General features: G+C 37.6%; 2 protein-coding genes across 2 annotated transcripts; both read left to right on the forward strand.

Moving 5' to 3' along the window:
- Nucleotides 1-275: 275 nt before the first annotated feature.
- Nucleotides 276-15,046, forward strand: LOC132183879 (Putative serine esterase family protein). The gene is made up of 16 exons (XM_059597343.2): nucleotides 276-401; nucleotides 1,179-1,603; nucleotides 1,707-1,792; nucleotides 2,624-2,778; nucleotides 3,358-3,422; nucleotides 3,526-3,720; nucleotides 3,890-3,944; nucleotides 8,544-8,789; nucleotides 8,989-9,122; nucleotides 11,724-11,913; nucleotides 12,014-12,073; nucleotides 12,160-12,414; nucleotides 12,831-13,089; nucleotides 13,167-13,372; nucleotides 13,522-13,572; nucleotides 14,250-15,046. The coding sequence occupies exons 2-16, from the start codon at nucleotides 1,428-1,430 to the stop codon at nucleotides 14,538-14,540; spliced, it is 2,424 nt and encodes an 807-aa protein (XP_059453326.2). The 5' UTR covers nucleotides 276-401; nucleotides 1,179-1,427; the 3' UTR covers nucleotides 14,541-15,046.
- A 2,692-nt stretch (nucleotides 15,047-17,738) lies between these two features.
- XK-2 (xylulose kinase-2) lies at nucleotides 17,739-23,061 on the forward strand. Its single transcript, XM_059597603.2, has 11 exons — nucleotides 17,739-17,953; nucleotides 18,392-19,043; nucleotides 19,152-19,240; nucleotides 19,724-19,788; nucleotides 21,124-21,179; nucleotides 21,434-21,554; nucleotides 21,641-21,715; nucleotides 21,811-21,864; nucleotides 22,111-22,184; nucleotides 22,270-22,444; nucleotides 22,713-23,061. The coding sequence occupies exons 1-11, from the start codon at nucleotides 17,898-17,900 to the stop codon at nucleotides 22,943-22,945; spliced, it is 1,650 nt and encodes a 549-aa protein (XP_059453586.2). The 5' UTR covers nucleotides 17,739-17,897; the 3' UTR covers nucleotides 22,946-23,061.
- Nucleotides 23,062-25,747: the final 2,686 nt, after the last annotated feature.

Consider the following 25,747-nt stretch of genomic DNA (forward strand, 5'->3'; position numbering starts at 1 on the left):
CGAATGCCGTATCATCCCCAGGCCCATTTCTGATGGGCCCAAAACTTGTCCGTTAGGAGCCTCCTTTTGCTGGCGGCCCGAGAAGGCCGAAACGCGCTTAAATCATAACATCCAGTGGGTTTGAGCTGGCTGTGCTCCAAAACCCACACCCGATCTTACCCCAGACCGAATACACAGACAGGCCTCTGTCGCTAGGGACATCATCGTAAATGACACATTCGAAAAGAAAAAGACTAAAAAGTAAACAAAAAGACCAGCGTATTTTTGTACGATCGTACAGCTCCTTTTCCTTCTCCTTTTCACAAGAGAAATCTCGCTCCTCTGCACCCTCAACCTGAGCAACCTACGAACCCTAGCGACAAAAGCTTCAAGCTCTCCCACGAATAGCAGATCTCCACGTGGTATGCTCCACAGATAATAACAAGTGTCTGTTTTACTGTCTAATACCGTTTGTATTTCTCGTAATTCTTGTATTGCTTTGTCGCATTGTTTTCCCTTTTAGCTTTGGAAAAATTGGAATGCCATCTAATAGCGAAAATTTTGAATGTGTAATAGTTTGAGACTTGGGTTGCAGATGATTGAGCTGTTAATTCTGTGTGATGGGTTTGGAGTTTAAATTGGAGGCAGTTAGTAATGTGGGATTAATGCTGATAAGAATGATAGAACAACAACCACTTTTACTGAAAATTTCACTGATGGGCTCCAAGGCTTGGAGGGTTTTTGCACCATAATTGCATGCATGGGTGCCTTAAGGGCAGTCAATAAGGAGGATTTAGTAGTCCTCTACCTTTCTTCTATTGGCTTTTCTTTGTAAAGAAAGTCGAATATGTGCGAAGATATGTATTAAAGAAACCCAACCCACCATGAATTTGTGAGCGCTGGGTGTGCAAGTGGTGGTTTTTCCTGATTGAGAAGTGTAAAATTTTTTCAGAAAATAATGTGGATTGTGCATAATGAAGGAGTGTTAAATGTTTCTTGATTGCTATATGTATCTTTTGACTTTCGTTTTAGCGTAAATGTGTAATGATAAGCTGCATTTGACGTATATAATCTTGGAAATAAATTAAAATCATGCTTTCTTCAAATAACCAAAACATAGCTTTTGAAATTTTTTTCACTCTCATAAGTACCTTGGTTTTTCACACTTGCACCTGATTATATCACAAACTTCCTTTCAGTTCAAGAAGTTTCTTATCATTTTGAAGATTGAGAACTTATAAGAGAAGATTCATAGGGCGGAGAGAGAGTTTCTGTGGTCTGTTGTGAAATTCTGGTGTCTCAGTGAATTGAGGATTGAAACTGTTCATCTGATTTAGTTCAGAATTATGGGCTCTTGAAAGGAAATACAGAGATTTGGATGGGAGGTAATATTTGTAACTAATATTGCTTGAAGAAGTGATGCAAGTTTTATCAAAAGTGGGTTACGTATGTTTCGGCATTTGGGATGGTTCGTTGGTCTGAATCAGAAGGGTTGGTCAACAAAGAGGTTGCCTGATGCAAAGCCCCACCCGTCTAGGGTTAAGCCGGTGACTATGTTGGATACTGTACAGGAAATTGCCATTTACATTCATAGGTTTCACAATCTTGACCTTTTCCAACAAGGGTATGTGCTTGTTAATTCCTCACTTATATTTAATTTATTTGTTTACTTAAATAGATTTCTAAGATGGGTTACTCCTTTGCTCATTGGGTTTTTGTTTGTTCAGATGGTATCAAATTAAGATTAGCATCAGATGGGAAGACAGTGAGTATACTTCTTTGGGAACTCCAGCAAGAGTTGTTCAATATGAAGGTGCTCTATAGGAGTTATAGTAGCTCTTCTCTGCTTTTATTAATTACATGTCTGGTTTTGATTTCCCCCCGCCTTTTTTTCAATATGAGCATGGATATTATGAAATTTTTTATTTATTAGTTCAGTGAATTGCTTATCAAATGGAAGAAAAAAAAGAATATACATACAGACATCTATGATATGGGTGTGTGTATGAGTGATTTGCAAGCCCACCTGAATTGCAAGTATATGTTACAAAAGAACTTTTTCTAAGGCTCAAATGTGAACATTTCAGTTTATACAATAGGCCGATGGCTTTGTTTATTCAAGATTAAGCGCTATTGCTAATTAATTAACCTGACATAACATAGACAATTGTAGCGTCTTCTGTTATATTGTGAAGGTGGTCGTTCTTTGAATTAAAACTTGAAACTATGGCATTTGATATCATTAAAAAGCCGACATGTGATTTCATATCTAGCCACACTAACTTCAATTACAACACCTTTGTCAGATATTTTGTTTAATTCCTCCATTTTGACTGAGAGTGTCTTTATTTTTTGTATTTTATTTTATGTAAGCATGTAGATTCTATGATACACGAGATTCAGTTCCGCGTACCCATTATGAAGTTCATGGCTGCTCCAGAATATTTGCAAGTAGTTCAAGAAATTTAAACAACTTTCAATGATTTTGATGTATTAGATACTTTGCATTCTATTGTTGTTCAGGCTTGAACTTATTTTTGTTTCACTTAAATGGAAAATTTTCTGCTAGCTTTGGACCCTTTTATGTGTTTTTTTTTTAGATGAGCCAAGGACTAAGAGGTAGTAAAATTTGTTTGAGTTGCAGCTCCTGATCTGGGCTCTGATGATATATATGGAGTATGGAGGATTGATGACACAGACAACAGTTTCTCAACACAGCCTTTCCGGATCAAGTATGCAAGACAGGATGTTCTTTTATCAATCTTGATCTCGTTCAATCTATCTCTTGGTGGACATGAGGTAGTGCTTCAATCTCTGTGTGATTTGCGATAAAAAATGGAGGATGAGATTCACTTCAAGAATCAAATATAATTTCAGGTTTGTGTGTGCGCACGCGCGCACACACGCACCTTCCTCTGTGTTTGTGTGTGCGCACGCGCGCACACACGCACCTTCCTCTGTGTTTGTGTGGGATAAGAGAATTATTAGAGGGTGGGATTCTCCTCAACTATTTGCTACCTCAAATAGATGATCTCAATGGCACTAGCATCCCTGTTATCAAGGTCGGCATCTTAAGTCGGCTAATCTCCATTTAGTGAGAAGAGTTCTTAATTTGTGTGCAGCGATGTTGATACCTACTTAGCCAAACCCCCTGTCAGCCCTCTTGAGGATGTTATAGTTTTTATCTTTGGATATCAATCATTTGCTCGTCTGAGCAGTAGTTTTTATCTACATGAAGCTTAGCTTTGAAAAATCTTTGACTCCACTCTATTAGAAAAGGAAAAAGACGTATTTGATTGTTATATCTGGTTAATTGTATCTTGTTCCTTTTGGCCTCTAGTATGAATCTGTTCAAATCATGTCTTGGCTATTTTGCAGGGCCCACCCACATCGGCGGTTATATTGAAGTTTGAGCTTATGTATGTTCCAGCAATAGAAAAAGGGTCAGTTGAAAGTATATAATAGTCTGATTTTTTTCCCTGCTTAATTATGCTCGAAATTCAATTGGAAATTAATGTTGATGGTGATTATAATTCATTTGCATAGGTCTGAGATGCGGGCTTTTCTTGATGCTTTTCCTGCTGCTGTGCATGAGTTTCGAATTCCTCCTAAAGCTCTTGTAGGGTTGCATTCTTATTGCCCTGTTCATTTTGATGCTTTCCATGCTGTGCTTGTTGATGTAAGCATACACACCAGTCTACTGAAATTTGGTTCTTCCACATCCCCACCGAAGGTACCCAGGTTTGTCACGTATTCTCGTTTCTAAAATAGATAACCTGGTCACTGTCACATTCCATTTTTTACCCGTTTGTTTGTTTTTGGATGGTTCACTGTTATACATTTTGGTTCTGAACTAATCCTTATGCACTCTTTATTTGTTGAAGTAACCTGGTCAGTTGAATTATTTCAGTGATTCCGGCACTGCTAAAGATGATGCTGGTGACAGTTTTGCTGGGTCGAATCAAGTATGTTCTCGCACATTTTATTTATTTGACTAAAACCTTTACCTAGCTCATGGCAACATATCTCTTCTTGCCTTTGCTCGTGCGTATCAGTTAGCATTTTGTATGTTTTTTTTGTCCTTTGCGTATTTTTCCAAGTTTATTATGGGTTTGGTCGATCTATTCCATGATGACAATAGATGTTTGCTATCAATGTGTTGTGCTGATATTGGTGGATGTGCTTATGCAGTATATATGTGCATGAGATTTGATGTGCTTGTTATTTTAAATTGTATTTATAGTACAGCTTTAGTTTTTTTTTATAAGTAATCAAACATTCATTAAAAAGCGCAAATGCACAAACCAGGTACTCTAGATGTATACAAGAGACACCTAATTAGAAGAAGAAAAAAGATTTAGAAAAATATGAAAGCTAAAAATATTAAAGTCAAAAGCAGTAGCAACCCAATGATAAAGTGCCTTAAAGATTAAAGCCTTTAATTCCACCGATGTTCTCTCATGGTCTTGAAATCTCCAACCGTTTCTTTCCCAAAGACACCACATTAGGCAAGATGGTATCATCTTCTATATGACATCAATCTGAGGCCTACCACTTGGCATTTTCCAACAAGCAAACAGGTCTACCACTCGACTAGGAATAACTCAAGCTAGCCCTACATTGTTAAAGATAGTGTTCCAAATAGCACAGGCAATCTCAAAATTGAGTAGAAGATGATCCACGGACTCCCTACTCTTCTTACACATGCAACACCAATCAATCACAATGACATGCTGCTTCCTTAAATTAATCCATGGTAAGAATCTTCCTTAATGAGGCCGATCAAGCAAAAATGCCACTTTCAAGGGAACCTTATTACGCCCAATACTCCTCCAAGGGAAATGAGTACTATTAGGGGGAACAAGGACATTTTAGTATAATTTGATGTCGAACAACCCTCTCTTGGAAGGAACCCAACAAAACTTGTCTTCACCACCTTGTCTCAATATGAAGGAATGCAACAAATTGAAGAACGAGGTAGGGTGATCCATCTCCCAATTGTGAGCCGCTCTCATAAAGTTAACATTTCATTGATGAGTGGCACTAGAAAGCTTCAAATGGTCTGCCACGATAACTTACCTTAAAATGTGCAATATTGAACTAGTTCGGAAAAACTATCTTTAAGGGCTTGATCCCCACACCACACGTCATGCCATAACCAAATTTTGGAGCCATCACCCACCTCAATTCTAGTATGCCTAGAGAGCTCCCCCAAACTCTTGATATTTTTCTAAAGCCCTACACCGTACGTCCCATGGACCTCATTTGAACGCCACCCACTCCACACATTTCCATACTTAGAATCCACAACCACCTTCCATAAGGCCGCTCTCTCATGAGCATAGTACCAAATCCATTTTCCCAAAAGAACTCGGTACAAGTAAATTTTGGACCCCCAACCCAACTTAAGAGACCAGAGTACTCACCCTAGGCCAGCTAACCAAGTGGAATTTGAATTCTTCACTAGTACCACCCCACCAAAAATCCCCTGCAACTTCTTGATGCAATTGGCAACACCAACTGATAGGGGAAAAAGAGATATGAAGTAAGTAGGCAGATTAGATAAAGTGCTTTTAATCAGTGTAACACTCCAACCCTTTGACAAGTACATCCTCCTCCGTCCTGCCAAGCAGATCTTCTCAATAATGTCGTCCCAAATACATTTGGCCTTAAACGATGCTCTTAATAGAAGACCTACGTATTTCATAGGCAAAGAAGATACCCCGCAACCCAAAATGCTAGACAAACCTTCAACATTAATTTTTTTTTTTTTTTTTTTTTGACATGTCCGCATAAAAGAGGGGAGGGGGATTCGAACTAGTGACCTCCACTTCATTGAGTCCCAGCCGATTGAGCTACCTCTTGGGGACATACCTTTAACATTAATGACATTGCCAATAGGGACCAACTTTGACTTAGCCAGGTTAATCCTTAAACTTGTAACTGCATCAAAGCATAAAAACAAACAACACAAGTTGCAAGGATGATCCGGATTTGCCCCGCAAAAAATCTGTCTTTCACAAACAAAATGTGAGAAATATTGATGGCATCATCACTCCTATATCCCACTAAGAAGCCTGATGAAAGACCCCCATTCACTATAGTAGAAACCATATTATCTAACGCCTCCATAACAATAACGAACAAAAAGGTAGGCAATAGGTTTTCTTGTCTAAAGCCAAGGGAGCTACTAAAAACACCCATTGGAGTGCCGTTCACCAAAACAGAAAACCGCAGCTAATGAGAGTGACATTCAAATCCCCTCCAATGCATCAGGGTAAGTCCCACCAACTTGAGCAAACCAACCAATTCATCCCATAAAAGCCTTCTATCACAATTGGCATTAGGACCATAAAATACCCGCAAAAGCCAAAGGAAATTGATCTTTGACATTTTTTAAAGAATGGCAACCGAAAATTCACCCATGCACTTTTCGATTTTTTCCACCACTCTCCTATCCCACATAAGCAATATAGCACTGGATGCCTCCCTTAGTCTAATCAATGCAAATCTATATGACTGCATCCCCATAAACTACGCACAATACTACATGACATATGCTCCATCTTAGTATCCCGAGGACAAATAACATCTGCCTTCGAATCTCTGTGCAAATTTCTAACTCTAAGGTGCTTCTCCCCCTCGTTTAACCGTCTTACATTCCAAGATAACAATTTAGGCTTCATGGACAAACCGAGATACCCCTCCCCCTTCGTTTTGCTTCGGCTGGAATTGCCATATGTAGAATCATACTTAATGGCGTAGGACAATCTTTTTAATTCTCTTTTACTTCTGGTGACAGATTTGGATTTGGAAGCCAATCCTCCGCAGTTATTACTCACTTTAGTGGCTGTAAACAATGCCATTAGTTCCCCCTCAAACACCTCATCACGTGATAGACCAGCATAATGGCGGTTGTCCTTCACCTTCTGCAAGACCCAACTTGAAGCTATTGGCCCTAAATACTCAGGTTTGGCAAACACACTAGGAGGACAACAACCCAGAGGCTCACAAATAAAGGGTTCCTCCCTAGTGCAAAGCACCAGTTCTTTGCCTGACAGACCATTCCCTTCAGCACAACACACATCAAGCCCATCCAAACTAGTACAATAGTTTCCACCCAAACAACTTGCATCACCCACCTTGGCAAGCAACCCACTTTCCTTATCCTTATTCTCTTGACCCACCAACGGAGGCAGAGACACTCCCAACAAGATCCTTTCCCCCTTTTAACCACCACTTCCTATTAGAAGAGTCCGAATGAATAGAGATTACCTCATCAACAAAGCTGTCCAACAGTGTGGTCATGGTTTTTGTCTCGAAGCCACCCGAACCCAAAAGGTTTCCATTTGCGATTGGGTCACCTTCAGATACAGATGCAGACGTCCTGCCCAAACTTGATGAACTTCCAAAACAAGAACCATCAACAGAGAAACTGACATAACTGACTATCGGTAGCCCAGTTATGGGCACTTCCGTCTATGCAAGATCACTGGCAAAATCTGAGTTTGAGGATTGTATGTGTTGGTGCAGTTGGGCATCCTCTGGCAAGACCTTAGATAGAGCACCAATGGCACTAGTGCTACCACCTTTGACCTCCATAATTCCTTTTCCCTTATTGCTCAACTGCACGGCATCTTCTATAGAACCCACCAGTGAAGCACTTAGACTTAAGAGCATTGTCACCCCCATAGGAGTTTAGAACTGCATTTTCTTTGTCCATGCTAGTACTCAAGTCCATCCCCGAAACAGCATAGGCCCGACCTGCTATTTTACCTCCACGAAAGGGTGGGTCGGATGTCTAATATCCGGTTCTTTTGTTTGACCCACCAACGAGGGATTGAGCCTTAACGCATTAGACGAGGCTATAGAAGTTGGGCCAGGCTTCAGCCCCAATTCTTCTATCTCCACTGGGCTAGCAATAAGCCCCGTCTTAGTATGACCCATGACCGTGTCCAACTTTTCAATCGCTCGGTCAAGTTCCTCACTCAATCACGCCAGCTGGGCATGCATGTCAAGGCAAGAGTATTGAGGAGCATTCTCCCTTATCAAAACCTCCATTGTAGATTTAGTTTTTGTCCTATTGTTCTTAGCATATTAGTAATATCTGCATAAGCAATAGGTTTGACTTTGGATGAAACCTTACAATTGAAGTTTATTTTGCATCATCATGATAAAATAAAAGTAATTAGAAACCAATGAGAAATCATTAGGAACTCCTCCACATAAGATCAGGAGTCATGGCCAAGGTGATATAAGAGCTTCACATAACACCATCATACCCTGCACCTGTGTTGTGTTTGTATGATATTGGTGGGGAAAAAATAAAGATGAAGCTTTGTTAAGGTAGAAACTTGTTGTACTAGCTATGGCTTTATGCCCGATGCCAAAAGGAGTAGGAACTTATAAGTAAATCTGAATAGTCAAATTTTGTAGAACTGTACTTTCATCTGCCAGTATGGAGGTGCTTGCACATTTTATTTTATTCACTTATGATTGTTTGCTACTGCTTCTTTAAAGACTGGTCTTTCACGTATTGACAGCTGAAATTTGTGATTGGCTAGGCATTGGGTCAGGTGGCTTCTGTAGATTTAAAAGAGGTCATGCTTGTTAAAGCATTATTAACTGCTCGTGACACTCTGCTTGAAGAGCTACTAAAACTTAGCCGAGCAATTGACAGACCTATTGATTTGACTGATTTTATATCCAAAATGGATGATATGAAGTTGTTTGATTCTGTCGTGCAAGCAAATCCGGGTGCTGTAGATGGAGAAGTTTCAGCACAAGGCAAGCCACAAAATGGTTTTGAGGTCCTTACTTAATTTTATCAAGCAGAGTATTGTTGATTCTATTTTGCAAGTTCTTTTGGTTTTTTGTTTTTTGTTTCTGTTTCTGTTTTTGTTTTTGTTTTTTTGTTTTTTTTTGTTTTGTTTTGTTTTGTTTTGTTTTGTTTTTTTTTGTTTTTTGTTTTTAAATGTTTGCTTAATAATTTCTTCTATTCTTGAACAGAAAGCAAATGGTACTCTCGATTTTCGGAGTGAGCAATTGCTTCGCTTCTTATCAAGGGGTGATTTATTGAACTCTTTTCATTCATTGGGTGATCAAATGTCATATTTATGGAACACTTTTTTGAACTTCCACAGGTTAGATTTACTCCATATCATTACAATTGTATGTAGACTTTGCCTGGTTTTATTAATTTTAATTTTGAGAGCCCATTTAAATTCTGTCATTCAGTAGTATCATTAAAGGCTCAAGGTGCTTTACAGCTCTAAGGTAATTAAGCCTAGGTGTAAAAGGGCCGCCAAGCAAGGCAAGAGCATGAATGGGGGTAAAGTGAATGTTTTTTGAGACATGGAATAAATGAAATTGCACAGAATATGAACAGTATTGCAATAGTGCAATATGTAGCGCACCATACTTTGGATTCAATTACATCAATCAAATTCTTCTCTCAAGACTTGACATTGTCAAGTATTCTTACATTAAAATTTAAAGAATTCTAACATTGCTACTTTCATTGCTCTCATTCCAAAGAAACACGGGGTTATTAATGTTAAATATTTTTGACCAATTAGCCTAGCGAGTGGAGTCTAGAAGATAAGATAATTGCCAAAGTCTTAGCCACTAGATTGAAAATAGTTGTAGGGAAGATTATTTTGAAGCCCCAGAATGCGTTTGTTAGGGGTAGGCATACCCTAGATTCTGTTCTTATAACAAATGAATTTTTGGATAGTAGAATCAGATATGGTGAGCCAGGTGTACTTTACAAATTGGATCTTGAGAAGGCCTACGATCATATTAATTGGGAGTTTTTATTATACTTAGGACGTGTGGTTTTGGGGAGAAAAGTTGTAATTGGATAGCACATTGTATTTCTTTGGTGGCTTTTCTGTTTTGATGAATGGCACTCTCTTTGGTTTCTTCAATAGCTTGCATGGACTAAGATAGGGCGATACTTTATTTCCATTACTATTTGTCGTAGTTATGGAGGCTCTAAGTAAAATGCTATCAACTACTGTAGATGGGGGGCTTCCTCTTAGGCTTTTTTGTGGGGTCTAGGAACTCTAGTGCGATTCATATTTCCCATCTTCTATTTGTGGATGACACCCTACATTTTTGCACTTATAACATCTTCGCTATCTGTGTGCCTTATTCTTATGCTTTGAAGATGTCTCCGATTTGAAAATTAACCTAAGTCAGAATTGGTTCCTATGTTGATGGTTTGGTCAATATTCTAAGATGCATGGTGTCTTCTTTGCCTATGAAGTATCTTGGCCTTCCATTGGAAGCTTCTTTTAGGGCCAAATCCATTTGGGGTGGCATTATTGAAAAGATTGAGCATTGTTCAGCCCGGTGGAAGAGTATGTACTTGTCTAAGGGTGGAAGGTTACCTTAATAAAGAGTACATTGTCCAATTTGTCAACATATTTCTGACTTCTTTTCCCCCTTCTATTTGGTATTGCTAATCACATAGAGAAGCTACAACGAGATTTCTTATGGGGTGGGCTGGGTGATGAGTTCAAATTTTACCTGGTAAGCTGGTCCAAGGTTTGCTCTTTGATTGGTGAGGGAGAGTTGGGGATACGAAATTTGATTGTATGAGGTTCATGCTCTTTTGGAGAAATAGCTCTGGTGCTATGTGCTTGATAGAGAGGCCTTGTAGGGAGTCGTAGTAGATTCTAAATATGACAGCTCATAGGGCGGGTGGTGTTCTAATGAGTTTTGTAGGTCGTATGAGGTGAGTTTTGGAAAAATATATGGAGGGGTTGGAGGGAGTTTTCTAGTCATACCAGGTTTGAGATGGGAGATGACTCCAAAGTTAAATTCTGACATGACAAGTGGTATGGGGATTAGGTCCTTAAGGATATTTTCCCAAATTTGTGTGGTATTGCTTGTGTGAAGGATGCTTCCATGGCAGTGTACTTGGAGTCATCCAATGTTTCCTATCAGTGGATATATAAGCTTTATCAGAGATGCTCATGATTGGGAGGTGGATGTCTTTGCTTTGTTTTTTAACTTGTTATATTCCTTTAGATTGTTACATGGAGGTGAAGACAAGCTTCGTTAGAATCCTCTAAGAGGGGGAAGTTTGACGTAAGATTATTCTATAATGTCCGTGTACCTCATGATAGCGCCCCCTTCTCAATGTATTTGGTTGTGATGATTGTTGTATTTCTTCAAGGTTATTTGATCTTGGTTCTGTGGGTTGTTTCTTTACCTGGTCAAATAGAGCAAATCGACCCAACCTGAGTCTCTAGACCTATTTGTTTGACTCTCTGTCTGGGAATAAGGTTCCCTTGAGAGCAGTGTTTTTTGATTGGAAATCCACCCTAGGAGGATCCTCACCATGGATATCCAAAGGAAACATCATGTTATTGTAGTTGTCTAGTGTTGTATGTGTTAGAGGAGTTGGGAGTCTGTAGATCATCTCCTTCTTATCCTGTCCACTGGTAAATTTTGAAGCATAATGTATTTTGAGAATATATATCTAGATTACAAAGGGTAGTTTTACTAAGATACTTATACTGATATGTTCCAAGGGGCAACCTGAGTTCCTTTGAAGCATTAAACAATCAGCTTGGGACTTCTTTGTAGATGAATTTTTTGATATCCCTGTCCTTAGGCACAAGTCAATGAGAAGAAGTCTTGAGCCTGTGACATATTGATTGCCTTTAGTTATTTTATTTTATTTTATTTTTTTGGGGGGCTTGTTTACATGCTGATCTATAAATTCACTCTAGGGCTAATGAAAGGAAAATATTGGAATATCTTCGTGATGCATGGGCTAAGGATCGGAGACCTGAATGGTCAATATGGATGGTATACTCCAAGGTTGAGATGCCTCATCACTACATAAATAGTGGAGGTGACGAGACTCCCCACCATGGTGTACATAAAAGAGTTTCAAGTTTGTGGAAGTTAACTGATGATGTAAGTGCTCATATTTGTACTTCATTGGTTTAATCTCACAATGGACAAATAGATTCTTCCCTTCAGAGTCCCTAACTGGGAATTTTGTTTATCTGTACAGCCTGCCCAGGCTGCAGCTATGCGTGCTGAGCTTCATAGGCGAAGTATTTCACAGATGAATGTGAGGAATTGCTCTTGTATGGATTGCTTTCTTGTCCTTGTTTTCAGCATAATTGGAGTTCTATAACTTTGTATTGCTTCATGCAGATCAACAATCGCTCAATTCAAGACATGCACATATTTGGAAATCCTTCAAATATTCCTATTGTAATTGTAGAACGCGTAATGAATGCTCCGCGCCGCAGTACTAGTGAAAATTCATACTTGAGACATTTGGGAATGATAGATTCCCTGGGCTCTCTCACTGGACCCAGCTCTGCAGCTGTGAACAAGCAATCTGGTCCTAGCCGACAACAAGGTGGTCGTGTTTTGAAGATTGCTGTCTTTGTGCATGGGTTTCAGGCAAGTAGTGCTCTCCCGCTTCTCTTAAATATATAAATACAGTTGTTTTTTTGTTCCATCCTCACGCATCAAGTTTCATTTTTTGTTAAAATGAAAAAATATATATTCTAAGTAATATTTCTCACAGGTATGTGTGTTTGTCATGGTTCTAAAATTGCTTTTAGTTTGAATTGATTGCTTATGTAGTTGAAATAAATACATGTCTTATGATACTTTATTGAGGTTTGTAGCACTTGTAAGCCAAGAGTGCTCATCAAGGACATTTTGGACGATGTACTGTACCATAGGAAAGTGGTACAGTACATCGTTAGTACACTGGTTTCATCCCAGATTAATTATCAGAAACGTGGTATATTGCACTTCATGTTAATTTCACCAGATTAATTTTATTTGTTTCAACTCAAAACACCATATAGGGGCATCACCTGGATTTACGGCTTGTTCGTAATCAGTGGCTTCTGATAGATCCAAAGACAGAGTTTCTTATGTCAGAGGTAAATGAAGACAAAACAACTGATGATTTCAGAGAAATGGGACTAAGGCTGGCTCAGGAAGTAGTTTCTTTTGTTAAAAAGAAAATGGATAAAGTCTCAAGATCTGGAGCCTTAGGAGACATTAAGCTTAGTTTTGTGGGACATTCTATTGGCAACATCATTATAAGAACAGCATTAGCAGGTAGGATCATTGCTTTGGATGCTGTGTTTTTCTCTCGGTATCTAGTTTGGTTCTAAATCTAGGCCTTTTTTTTGCAGAGAGCATCATGGAGCCTTTCCTAAATTACCTATATACATATGTTTCTATATCTGGGCCGCACTTGGGGTATCTTTATAGTTCGAACTCTTTATTTAACTCTGGGCTGTGGATCTTGAAAAAGCTCAAGGGCACACAATGCATTCATCAGCTTACTTTCACAGATGATCCTGATTTCCAAAATACATTCTTCTACAAACTGTGTAAGGTAATGGAAAAACTCTTTTTGTTAATCATATGTAGGTGTGTATTTTTTTTTTTCATGTTTTCTGCAAACAAAACAACTGAGAGATGCTTTTTTTCTTGCAATCTTAACTGTTTGACCAAAGCCTAAAACGGTTGTTCTTCTTATTTCAGCAAAAAACACTAGCGAGATTCAGGCATATAATCCTGTTATCTTCACCCCAGGTATACCCATTATTTCACAGGCTTATTTGGGATAGTTTTACTTCAAATTATTTGTTTCCCCACATAATTCATTTGGATTGCATTTAACAGTAATTTTCCGATGGTTTTTATTTTTTTAATTTGTGTTTGGATTGTGCTGGCACCACAACTTCCGCTTTCTATCATTTTAATAATGTTCATGAGCTTACATACTGGAGAGCCTTGGACACTCTATAAATTCTTCTTGTTGGTAAAGTATTTGATGATTCCCAGACTGACTTTTAGAAGTGCTAGATTATGATGCAACTAGTTCATGGAAGTCTTCAATCTACCCAAATGGAAACACTAGAAGATTTTATGATTAATTTATAAAACTTTTGATGGATGTCAATAGGTTTTGTTAATGTTTCATAAAGTTAGCGATTTAAGTAAGACTTGGCATTTTTATTTTACTTCTGAGTCTGCTTTTTTGCATTTTTTATCCCAAAGTTCGTTTTGACATTTGACTTAATTTTAAAAAATAAATAAAATAAAATTTTTTGACGATGCATCAAATTTCATTAAAAACTACCACTGTTTTAGTTGATTTAGTAAATGGGAAAGACTTAAAGAACTACTTCCTCGCATTTTCTGCTCACCATAAGTGTCAAGTTTTCCCTGCTAACCAAGATGCTATTAAAATTCATTATGCCTCTCAGGACGGCTATGTTCCGTACCATTCAGCCAGAATTGAATCCTGTCAAGCAGCTTCCTGGGACTCCTCAAAAAAAGGCAAGGTATTTCTGGAGATGCTAAATAATTGCTTGGACCAAATGCGAGCCCCTTCTTCCGAGCATCGAGTGTTGATGCGCTGTGATGTCAACTTTGATACGTCCTCCTATGGCAAGAACTTGAACACATTCATCGGACGCGCTGCTCATATCGAGTTTTTGGAGTCTGACATTTTTGCAAGGTTCATAATGTGGTCCTTCCCAGAATTATTTCGTTGATGGGTGTGGGGACCTTTCTTCTTTGGCCGTCCGGCTTCTGTGGGCATTCTCACATTTTGTCTTTCGGCATCAGGACCAAGAATGGTGGGTATCTTGGAGTCAACTGTCATTCATTATGACAGCCATGTCCTTGCATATATATGATGGCATGATGGGCAGACGTAAATAGGCATTTTCCATTGTGAATAATTGGGTTGAAGCAGGTTCCATGCGAAGGAAGTTGAATCTCTGGTTAGCTGAATGTGAATCATGGTGTATTGGTGTGCTTCCAGAGAGGCCTTGGGATTGAGGTGAATAGTTCAAACCGCCAAGTGAATGTTAAGGTAAACCGTTTGTTTAGTTATTCTGACTGTTTCAAGAAATAGTGATGTAATTATGTTTAGAGGAGGTAGATTTATATCGTTTATAGTTGAACAAGAGGAGGATGGGTCCTGCATATAACTAACTTGTCTGCAATAATATTGTTTGGTCATTACTTCAAACTTCTCCATGGGCAACTTTCATTACTTCAATCTCTGGATCCTGTGCAATTTGTTTCCCAAATTCATTTACCTATTTGGGTAAGTGCAGAACCCATTTGCCCTCGCATTAGGTTTGGGGTAGCAATTCGTGTTTACGTGTCAAATTTGAATCGTGTCGATGCACTATACATGTTAATTTTAACTCAACCCCTTTAATTAAATATGTCACTCTTCATTCATGACTCGCTTGTTTTGTGTTGGGTTTGTGGATTGTGTCAAAAATTGGCAACCTTAAATGTTGCATGTAGGGTTCGGGTTGTATTGAAATATGAGTATACAACTATATAGGTTAACCTTAATCTAACCTATTTAATTAAACATGTCAAATCTTTCAATTCTAGCTCGTTAATTTTGTATTGAATTCGTCGATCGTTGAAAAAATTGGTAGTACTACATTAGTTGTCTGTATTAGAGCACTAGTAGATTCTTTATAGCCCATTCCCTTTCTTATATTTAGGAAAAATCTAAAAAAAGCCACAAAAAATCATCGCTTTCTTAAATATAACTTATACCATTAGGTTTTTACTTCCTTAAATATAACTTATACCATTGGGTTTCTACGATGTTTCCCATATTCATCAAAAAAAATATGTATTCTCTCTCGTCTCTCCTCACATCTCTCTCTCTCATCTCTTTCTCCGTCTCTGTCTCTTTCTTGCACCTCACCAAACAAATAGCAAAATCACCACCACGAACTGCAAAAAACACCCCCACAAACTGCAAAAATGATTCATAAAAATCAGCCATCAACACAATCTTTGTTGCTGTTTGGTAGGTAAGAAAACAAGAGAGAAAAAAAGGGTCTTTATGAGGTAAGACACTGCAAAAGAATGTATTTCCTCTTCTTCTGGTTTTTGATTAGATTCAGGTAAAGTACCTATGATGTAAACGATTTGACGATAAAGAAACCATTTTGCTGAAGAAATTGCAGACGAAAATGAGGGATGGATAGTTGTAGACGGAAGAAATTGCAGATAGGCAAAATCACAAACGAAATTGTAGACGAACAAAATTGGATAAGAAAATGATGAAATCAAAGAAGAAAAACGGACGAAATATAAAGAAGAGTTTATGCAGTTGAGGACGAACAGAAAGAAAAAGAAAAGAGATGGGAGAAAAAGAAAGAAATGGTGGAAAAAGAGAGAGAGAGAAGATAAGTTGAATTAAAAAAACAAAGGTAAACGTAAAAAAATATTATTTTAATGATATAGGGAATGGTTAAGGGAATTTATTGTAGTGTGTACTTGTATAGAAAAACAAAAAATAGTTTGAATCCTTAAACTCAGGAAAAATTGTTAGGTAACTGTTGTAATTGCTCTTGCATATTACATGTAATACGGGCAGCTAATTAGACAAATCCAAATCCTTCGATACTAATATCAAGTCATAAACCCTAGTATCGTCAGTTACTTACAAGCCCACCAAACTCTTGGCCTGCTTTAGAAATTGCATTTTGTGTGGTTCTTTTCTTAGGTTTTAGCTCCAGATACAGAGGATCAAATATTTTTTAGCTTATTTCCTATTTTTTATTTTGGTTCTTTTCAGCACTGTTTTTCCGATTGGGTGTGTTGGGGAGCCTTATCCCTCTTGATGTTTTTTTTTTTTTTTTTTTTTTTGTTTCTTGTAACATTTTTGCTGTTTGATAAGTCACAAACCCTGATAGCCAAGCCATTGAGATCCTCTCATATTTTCAAAAAAATATGAGATTTTTATATTCTAAAATCTAAATTATTCATTTCATCTAACAGTTTAAACAAATACATAAATTTATGTTATCAAGGTAAGTGAATTTAAGATATTAAAAACTAAAATTAATTATCTCGATAATATACAAATTTTAAAATCCAAATCCAGTGGTTTGCTTGTCGGTGATCCAATTCGTTATCCAAGATATATTACTGTTATCACGTGTTGTCAGGGCAGTAAAAACTCACGTCAAAATTTTTTTTTTTTCCATGACCACTTCTGCAACAACCTTGTACCTCACTCAACCAGCACGACAATACTCTCCACTCTCTAGCCACAATAATGATGCTTTTGTTCCTGCACCTGTTAATTTTCAATACATATATATATATAATACGACTTAAAAAAAAAAAGGGAGCTATTTCACATGAGCAAAAACTATCGAGCTATTTCAAGTGAGCAATTTTTTCCAATCGGGTTATCACACTACTATCCATAATAATGATGTCAGTTTCAACATTTTATTTTTTAATAAGGATTGTTCCAAATATTAGTTGAGACGGCAACGTAGCATTATGAGATAAAAATATAATTTTTAGCGTTATTCTACTTTAACTAATTGGATTGAAAACTTCATTCATAAAAAAAAAAAAAAGGGTTATATACCACATTGTTAGAGCGACAATTCCGACCAATCAATTATAATCTTTTTTTTATTGTTTAACAATGACTAATCTAAAGATTAGTTGAGATTGAGTTACCATTGTGAGATAAAATTGTGATTTATAGCCTTATTCATAAAATTGGAATTTAACACGTAATTAATGACTTAATTAAAGATTAAGTTATTGGAATCATATTTTATCAAAAAAAGAAAAAGAAAAAGAAAAAAGAGTAATCCCATAAAAAAGGAACATTGTGAACGTGTCCTCCTTATCCATTAGCATAAATCTGTGTGTTCATTGGATTATATCCGGTATCTTAACTAATTTCCGAATCAACCGCCAATGATGATATTAGTATAAGAAGTGTAGAATAGAGCAAACCCTGCCAATTGTCATCAATTTGATTCATAAAAATCATCTCTTTGGCAAATTGGTTTTGTCTCTGAAAGCAGATAGAATCACTTGGAGTTGGTGGTATTGCTCCAATGGACTTGTCTCTCCCTCAAGACTCGTATTTTCTTGGATTTGACAGTTCTACTCAGTAAGTTGCCATTCTCTCTTTCTTACTCTTTCTAACTTCATTCTTTGATTATAATCAGCGAATCAAAAGTACCCATATCGTTATGTCGAGGGTTTGATCTTTCTATGTTAATGGGTTCTTATAATTCTATCACATTCGACCGCATTGGTTGTGATATTGATCTTACGGGAAACGAAATCAAAGAATATATAGACTTAATTTTATCACATTCCATTTTGTTGAGAAATTCATTTGGGTTTCAATTATTTCATGCAATGGGATTGAGCTGTTATTGATCAGAGGGCTGTCTCTGCTTATTCTTCGATTTTTTTTTTTTTTTTTTTGTTAATGCTTCTCCAACTGGGTATACTCGGTTAATTTTTATTTTTGACGAAGTATATGTGGGGGATTGGAATATTTGTAATCTGGTTGCATGAAATATTTCATTTGTTTTTAAAGGTCCTTGAAGGCAACTGTTTTGGACTCCAATCTCAACATTTTTACTACAGAGCTGGTTCATTTTGATACTGATTTGCCCCACTACCAAACCAAAGATGGGGTTTTCAGGGACCCCTCGGTTAATGGCAGAATTGTCTCACCAACATTAATTTGGGTGGAAGCTTTGGATCTCATACTTCAAAAACTCTCAAAAAAATTGGATTTTGGCAAAATCGTTGCTGTTTCTGGTAGTGGACAGCAACATGGTAGCGTGTATTGGAAGAATGGCAGTTCTACAATATTATCTTCATTGGATCCCAAGAAGACATTGGTGGATCAGCTTGGCAGTGCCTTTTCAATAAAGGAATCACCGATATGGATGGACAGCAGCACCACGGCACAATGTAGAGAGATTGAGAAAGCTGTTGGAGGGGCATTGGAGTTGGCTAGACTTACTGGATCACGGGCGCACGAGAGATATACTGGCCCACAGATTAGGAAGATATTTGAGACGCAGCCGGAAGTTTATTATAATACTGAGAGGATCTCTCTTGTTAGCTCTTTCATGGCGTCTCTTCTTATTGGCGCTTATGCTTCTATTGATGAAACTGATGGTGCAGGGATGAACTTGATGGACATTAAGCAAAGGACCTGGTCTAAGATGGTTTTAGAGGTTTGTTATGCTTTCAGACATCCTGGTCCATGATCAACCCCATGAGTGTTCTGGAATTGATTTTGATAATTAGTTTAATTAATGTTCATTGAATTTTTATTATGGTAGGCCACTGCCCCTACTTTGGAGGACAAGCTTGGGAAGTTAGCCCCTGCCCATGCTGTTGCTGGTAATATTGCTTCCTACTTTGTGGAGAGGTTAGTGGTGTATCTTTTATTAATTAACCATGCCTTTGATGTTCTCTTGAAATTTGTCTAGCGTCTGCTTGGATTAGCTTAAGCCTTCTCATCCACTTTTACCGCATGAGATGTGATTAGCATAAGAAGATCAGTGTAAATATGAGTGTTTGATGACTGCTTGGGGGTATTAATATGTGCTGTGAATGCAATTTTCTGACATTTGATTAAGTTCGACATCATTTCTTTACTATTTCTATGCATTGAGAAGTGAGAACATATAATCATAAATCCAATTCACAACAGCACAATGGTATTAAATTAGTTGTATAACCTAGGAGTGAGATCTGCATTTGATCACCTCAATGGATCAAAATTGGATCGAGAAGTACCTTGAAATTTGGATTAAGAATATATGGACAGATACATATGCGTAAACTTGTTGCATGTTGCTTGCATAATATATTTAGACTGAATCTAGAAAATCAATTTATCTACTCTCAGGTTCCACTTCAATAAGAATTGTTTGGTTGTTCAGTGGTCAGGAGACAACCCTAACAGCCTGGCAGGTGCATGCTCTTTTTTCATCCCTACTTTCTACCATTATATTTATTGTTTAAGTTACTTCTGTGTGTCAATTTCTTACAAGGATTTATGGTTGATTTCTTATTTAATTTATGTTCTTATATTTCCAACAGTGCCATTGTTTGGCCTTTTTGCTACCTGTTTGCTTAACCACGGGACTTAGTTGCTTTGATGACCAATGAACATAGACATGTATGTGAAGTCAGTACAAGGCATGTTATTATATGTTTCTCATGTTTTTGTACGAGTGATATACTCACCAAAATGCATTGCACTGAATACTCATCTTAAACTTATTTTAAATGGCTTTAAACATGTTGTGATAGCAATATTGATAATCTTCTCAATGCCATCAAATTTTTACCATCAGTCTCTCTGAAATCTCAAGTTCCATTTCAGTTATATAATCTGATGTCAATTTTTCTAAATGCTCAAGGGTGAAAATAGCTCCTATAGAATGCTCACTGTAACTTGTTAAAATTACAATGTCATAGACAAGTTGATGGTTTTAAAGTTTGAAAGATTGTGTTTGTTTAGTAATTAAAGTGCATAGCATTCATAAGATGTTGAATCAATGTCTAAACATTGAAAACTTTGTTGAATATTTGAATTTACCTTTTTATCTGGTTAATGTATTTTGAATCATTTTCTAGCAGTGATCAATGAATGTGATGCAGTTATATGGGTTTTTGATATTTTAAGATAAATTTTCTCGTTAGTAGATAAATTTTCTCGTTAGTAGTCTTTTGGCCAATGACTACCTGTGTGCCCATGTCCCCTGGTGACGGTAACAGATTGACAATGTACATTGTCAGTTTCCAGTGTATTCATGTTTATAATTTTTAGTTTGGACATAAATTTCTTACAAACTGGGTTGTAGGAACTCCTACAACTTTCTTATTAATGCTATTAAAAAAAACAGGTGCTTCTCACACGCTAAAAGACACATGTCATATTTTTAGAAGCTCGGTTGTAGGAACTATAATCCACTAATCCAGTTTGTAGGAAATTTCTGTCCAGTTTAGTTTTGCAAGACCTATTGATATCTTACAGGTAGAGGAGAGCATATAAACATTTATCTAATGACTATCAGAGAGAAATTCATGCAAAGACTTGAGACACTTTGTAGACATATATCAGGGCTTGTGTGAATGTGTGATATACATTCTTTAGCAATGGTTTCATTCAACTTTTTGCCCTCCCACACCCCCCCCCCCCCCCCCCCCCCCCAAAAAAAAAAAAACACCATATCTTCCAATAGTCTGAATTTTGGCTTTCAGTCTTGTCTAGTTTCATTAAAAAGCATTTTGAACCTGCAGGTTTAACCCTAAATACTCCAGGAGATTTGGCAATCAGTCTTGGAACTAGTGACACTGTAAGTTACTGTATTCTTAAGATTGGATGTGGACTATGTTATCTTGAGACCTCAGGCAGTGATGACAGTAGCATTGCTTTATATGGAGATACATACCATAATCATTAGGTGCATATTAGTTTTGATGTTGCATAATTCAAGTCATTAGCTGAATATCATCAACATTACTTTCTTCTAAATACTACTGGACCTACAATTTTATCTTGATTTATACAGCTTGCTTTAGTTGTAATCTGTTCATGCTTATTGCTCAGGTCTTTGGGATTACTAGAGAGCCTCAACCAAGATTGGAAGGACATGTTTTCCCCAATCCCGTGGACCCTGAAAATTACATGGTAATGTTGGTCTACAAGAATGGATCCCTTACTCGTGAAGGTACTTTGTTGTCTCATACTTATTCCTTTGGGTTCCAGTTAAGTCATATTATCAATTTCCCAGTGTGACCCATATCTTGATTTTAGATGTCCGCAACCGCTATGCGGAGAAGTCTTGGGAGGTTTTCAATAAATTTCTGCAGCAAACTCCACCTTTAAATGGTTTGTTACTATATTCTTTTAGTACTTATTCTGGAATCAATTGTTATACTTTTTTTCTTTTTTTTTTTTTCTCCTCATGTGAGTTTCTGCGACAGGTGGTAAGATGGGTTTCTACTACAAGGAGCATGAAATTCTTCCCCCCCTCCCAGGTAGGTTTTGGGCTGAAGCCAATCTCTGTCCAATATCTCCTGCTGGATTTCCCCCTATTTTGGGCTGGTTTTCTGCACATACAATGCTTGCACTAAGAATTTGAAATGCATTTTACTAATTTATTTTTTTAATTTGGTGCCATATCCAATTTGAAAATATGGTTAGCAACTTAGCAGTGGATATATCCTCCCCTTTATCATAAAATAAGCATCAAATGATAAACTCTCAATTCTTTATGGTCCTAGTTGGCTTCCATCGCTATGTCATCGAAAATTTCTCAGACAATGAGAGTCTCGAGGAATTCGATCCTCCTTCTGAGGTAAGTATTTTGAGTGTTGATTGTTCACTTAGGCAAATGAGATCCTACATGAACTCTTCATGAGTAACAATCAACTCATCCACAGGTTAGGGCATTAATTGAAGGCCAGTTACTCTCAATGCGAGCTCATGCAGAGAGATTCGGGATGCCTTCTCCCCCGAAAAGAATAATCGCCACTGGGGGAGCATCAACAAATCAAAGCATCCTTAGCGCAATAGCTTCCATTTTTGGCTGCGATGTCTATACAGTTGAAAGACCTGGTAAGAAGCATACACCTTTTGGTATCATTTCCTATCTACATAACTATAAGTTTCTTTTAAATTTTAAATTTATAACCATTGGTAAAAGAGTAATGGTAGATACTATTTTTTTATCTTGCAATTGTCCAACAATGCTGACATTGGCACTCCCAACAATCGTCCCTTCGTGATTTTGAGCTATGCTTGATAGACAAACCTCTGGATTTTTATTTTTAAAAATTTTTATTTTTTTTTATTTATTTTTTTCTTTTGAACCCCTCTCTAACAGATTCAGCTTCCCTTGGAGCTGCATTGAGGGCTGCTCATGGTTGGCTGTGCAAAGAGAAGGGCAGTTTTGTACCCATCTCAGGCATGTACAAGGACAAGTTGGAGAAGACATCTCTTAGCTGCAAGCTATCAGTGAGGGCTGGTGACCAACAACTAGTTACCAAGTATGCCCTGTTGATGAAGAAGAGAATGGAGATAGAGAATCGCCTTGTGCAAAAGTTAGGACGTTGCTAATGTTAAAAACGGGTATTTAGAATTTTTCCAAGGAAACCACATTATCACTGCTTTGGATCTTTAAAAACAATTATATTCCTATATTTGACAAGTTGATTGGAGTGGATTTAGACTTTTGGGTTGAATCTAACATTTTCATGCGTGGTGTGTGGAAATATGAGGTACAAATGCCGAGTGAAGGTCCTTTTTTTTTTTTTTTTTTTTTTTTTTCTAAATAAAAAAGGGTGGGTGGGGAGAGACCAGTCATAGAGAGCTTATTTGAGTGTGACCATAGCAATCCCTATTTACTGGGAACCAATGTCCGAAGAGGCCTAAGCGGTAAGAAGGTTGTAAGCATTCTCTCAAGTGGGTCAACCATAGCTTTACCTCAACCCAATAAGGTCCTAGTTGTAGGGAGGTGGGGTAGGGGCTACCCACCAAGTGAAGGAAACCTTATGAATGCTTCACTTATTAAGCGTGTCCATTTGATTACCTCAATATTGGAATTGACCCTCACCAAAATTACATGATATGGCATGCACGATCGTTTTGTTGATTGTAGAGTATCCAGTACTAATACATGCTTTATCATAGCCTATTGCTTCCGTTTCCAATGACTTCCACTTGAAATACGATCCTCTTTAGTCCATTATGGACTGAAAAATATTCAGTTTATGGCTGTAATTTTTTCTTAAAAATCCAACAGTCACAAATAAGACACTTGTCCAACTACAAAAAATAATATTTCAGATTAAAAATAATAATAAAAAAATAGCCACCCCTTCTTGGCCATAGGGGGTGGGGTGGTCAAATCACCCCATTTTAGCTGGGGGTGGCTTGAGAGCCACCCCGATGGCCAGCCAAGGGTGGCCAGACCACCCCATAGCACTTGGGGGTGGTCCCGCCACCCCCTAAACCCAAACTAATATATATATATATAGCTCGTTTGGCCCTTGGGGGTGGCCGGACCACCCCAAGGGCCATTAGGTGGCTTTGGCCACCCCCAGCCCCAACTGGGGTGGTCCGGCCACCCCCAATGCCACCTAATGGCCCTTGGGGTGGTCCGGCCACCCCCAATAGATGGCTAGCTACCCCTTAATTTTTTATAATTTTTAAAAAAGGAAAATCATATGTAAAATCCTTAGGTAAACACGCTTTTATTAAAAATTCCATAAATATTTTTTTTTGAAAATTTAGTCCCTGGGTAACTCGAAACTACTAGAAACTCCCTACCGTCAATTTTTATTAACTACTGTTAGTCCATTCAAAACTTTCCGTTTTATCTGATTAAAATATTCATTTTTTATTATTTTACGGCCACCCCAGGGGTTGCCCACCCCCGCAGCCACCCCAAGCCACCCAAGGGGTGGCTTGAGCCACCCCAGGGGTTGCTTGGGGTGGCCCCAAACCACCTGGGGGTGGCCCGCAAGCCACCCCATTGGGGGTTAGGGGGGCCACCCCAGGCAACCCCTAGGGCGGCTCGCGGCCACCCACTTGGGGGTTGGGGGGGGGGTGGCCAGGGGTGGCGGTGCCACCCCTGGCCACCCTTCAATTTTTTTTTTTTTTAGATATAATTTTTTAAATTAAATTAATAAAAAATGAATATTTTAATCAGATAAAACAGAGAGTTTTGAGTGGACTAACGGCAGTTAACAAAAATTGACGGTAGGGACTTTTCTAGTAGTTTCGAGTTACCTAGAGACTAAATTTCCAAAAAAAAATACCCAGGGAATTTTTAATAAAAGCGCGTTGACCTAAGGATTTTATATATGATTTCCCTTTTATATATATATATATATATATATATATATATATAAATATAAAATATATTTTTATTTTTTTTATTAATGGGACAGATGTTCTATTTATAATCTCAAAATCTCTTTAGATCTTTTTAAAGAGATCTTGACCATTAATTGGATATTCTCCAGTTCAAAATGGACTGGAGAGGATCTTGTTCCCTTCCACTTACATTAGAAACCGGATCACTCCAATGAGGCGCCTCTGGTGGCAAGTCAAGAAATAGATGGGCACTCTCAACACATTTTCTTCTGTTTTTGTTATATTTTTCTCATTTTCTTCTGTTTTTGTTATATTTTTGGGTTAAATACCAAATACCCCCTGGGGTTTGGTAACTTTATTTTTACCCCCCTGGGGTTTTATTTTTATCACAGGACCCTCCTGGAGTTTTGATAAAGGACCAAGTTAATCCATCCGTTAGTTGACCGTTACGACTAACATGTGGACCAATCAGATGTTGACATGTAGCACCTATTTAATTTTTTTTTAAATTAAAAAAAATGTATTTAAAAAAAAAAAAATTTGGGGTGGCTCCAAATGGCCAAGCCACCCCCAATTTTTATTTATTTTTTTTTTTAAAAAAAAAATACATTTTTTAATTTTAAAAAAATTAAATATGTGCCACGTGTCAACATCATATTGGTCCACGTGTCAATCTTAACGGTCAACTAACGATCAACTAACGGATGGACTAACTTGGCCCTTTATCAAAACCCCAGGGGGGTCCTGTGATAAAAATAAAACCCCAGGGAGTAAAAATAAAGTTACCAAACCCCAAGAGGGTATTTGGTATTTAACCCTATATTTTTTTTTGACTCTTGGCCGAAAACCTCCATATATGTCAGTTCCTTTTCTTTGTATAAATGTTGGGCTTTCTCTTATCTTTTACTAGGGTGAAAAGGTAAGCAGTTAATAATCGCCTGTTAACCGCTAACCATACTAACCACTAACCATTTTTAAAAACAGTTAGGAAAAACCACTAACCACCTAAGTTGTTACAGTTAATGGTTAACGATTTTGAAG

The sequence above is a fragment of the Corylus avellana genome, chromosome 7 (assembly GCF_965113065.1).
Source record: "Corylus avellana chromosome 7, dhCorAvel1.hap1.2, whole genome shotgun sequence".
Lineage (NCBI taxonomy): Eukaryota > Viridiplantae > Streptophyta > Magnoliopsida > Fagales > Betulaceae > Corylus > Corylus avellana.

Coding starts and splice junctions, on each gene's coding strand:
- LOC132183879 (XM_059597343.2), top strand. CDS start 1,428: ATGTTTCGGCATTTGGGATGGTTCGTTGGTCTGAATCAGAAGGGTTGG. Junction 2,779..3,357: donor TATCTCTTGGTGGACATGAG/GTAGTGCTTCAA, acceptor GCTATTTTGCAG/GGCCCACCCACATCGGCGGT. Junction 8,790..8,988: donor AGCCACAAAATGGTTTTGAG/GTCCTTACTTAA, acceptor ATTCTTGAACAG/AAAGCAAATGGTACTCTCGA.
- XK-2 (XM_059597603.2), top strand. CDS start 17,898: ATGGACTTGTCTCTCCCTCAAGACTCGTATTTTCTTGGATTTGACAGT. Junction 19,241..19,723: donor GCTTCCTACTTTGTGGAGAG/GTTAGTGGTGTA, acceptor ATCTACTCTCAG/GTTCCACTTCAATAAGAATT. Junction 19,789..21,123: donor CAACCCTAACAGCCTGGCAG/GTGCATGCTCTT, acceptor TTGAACCTGCAG/GTTTAACCCTAAATACTCCA.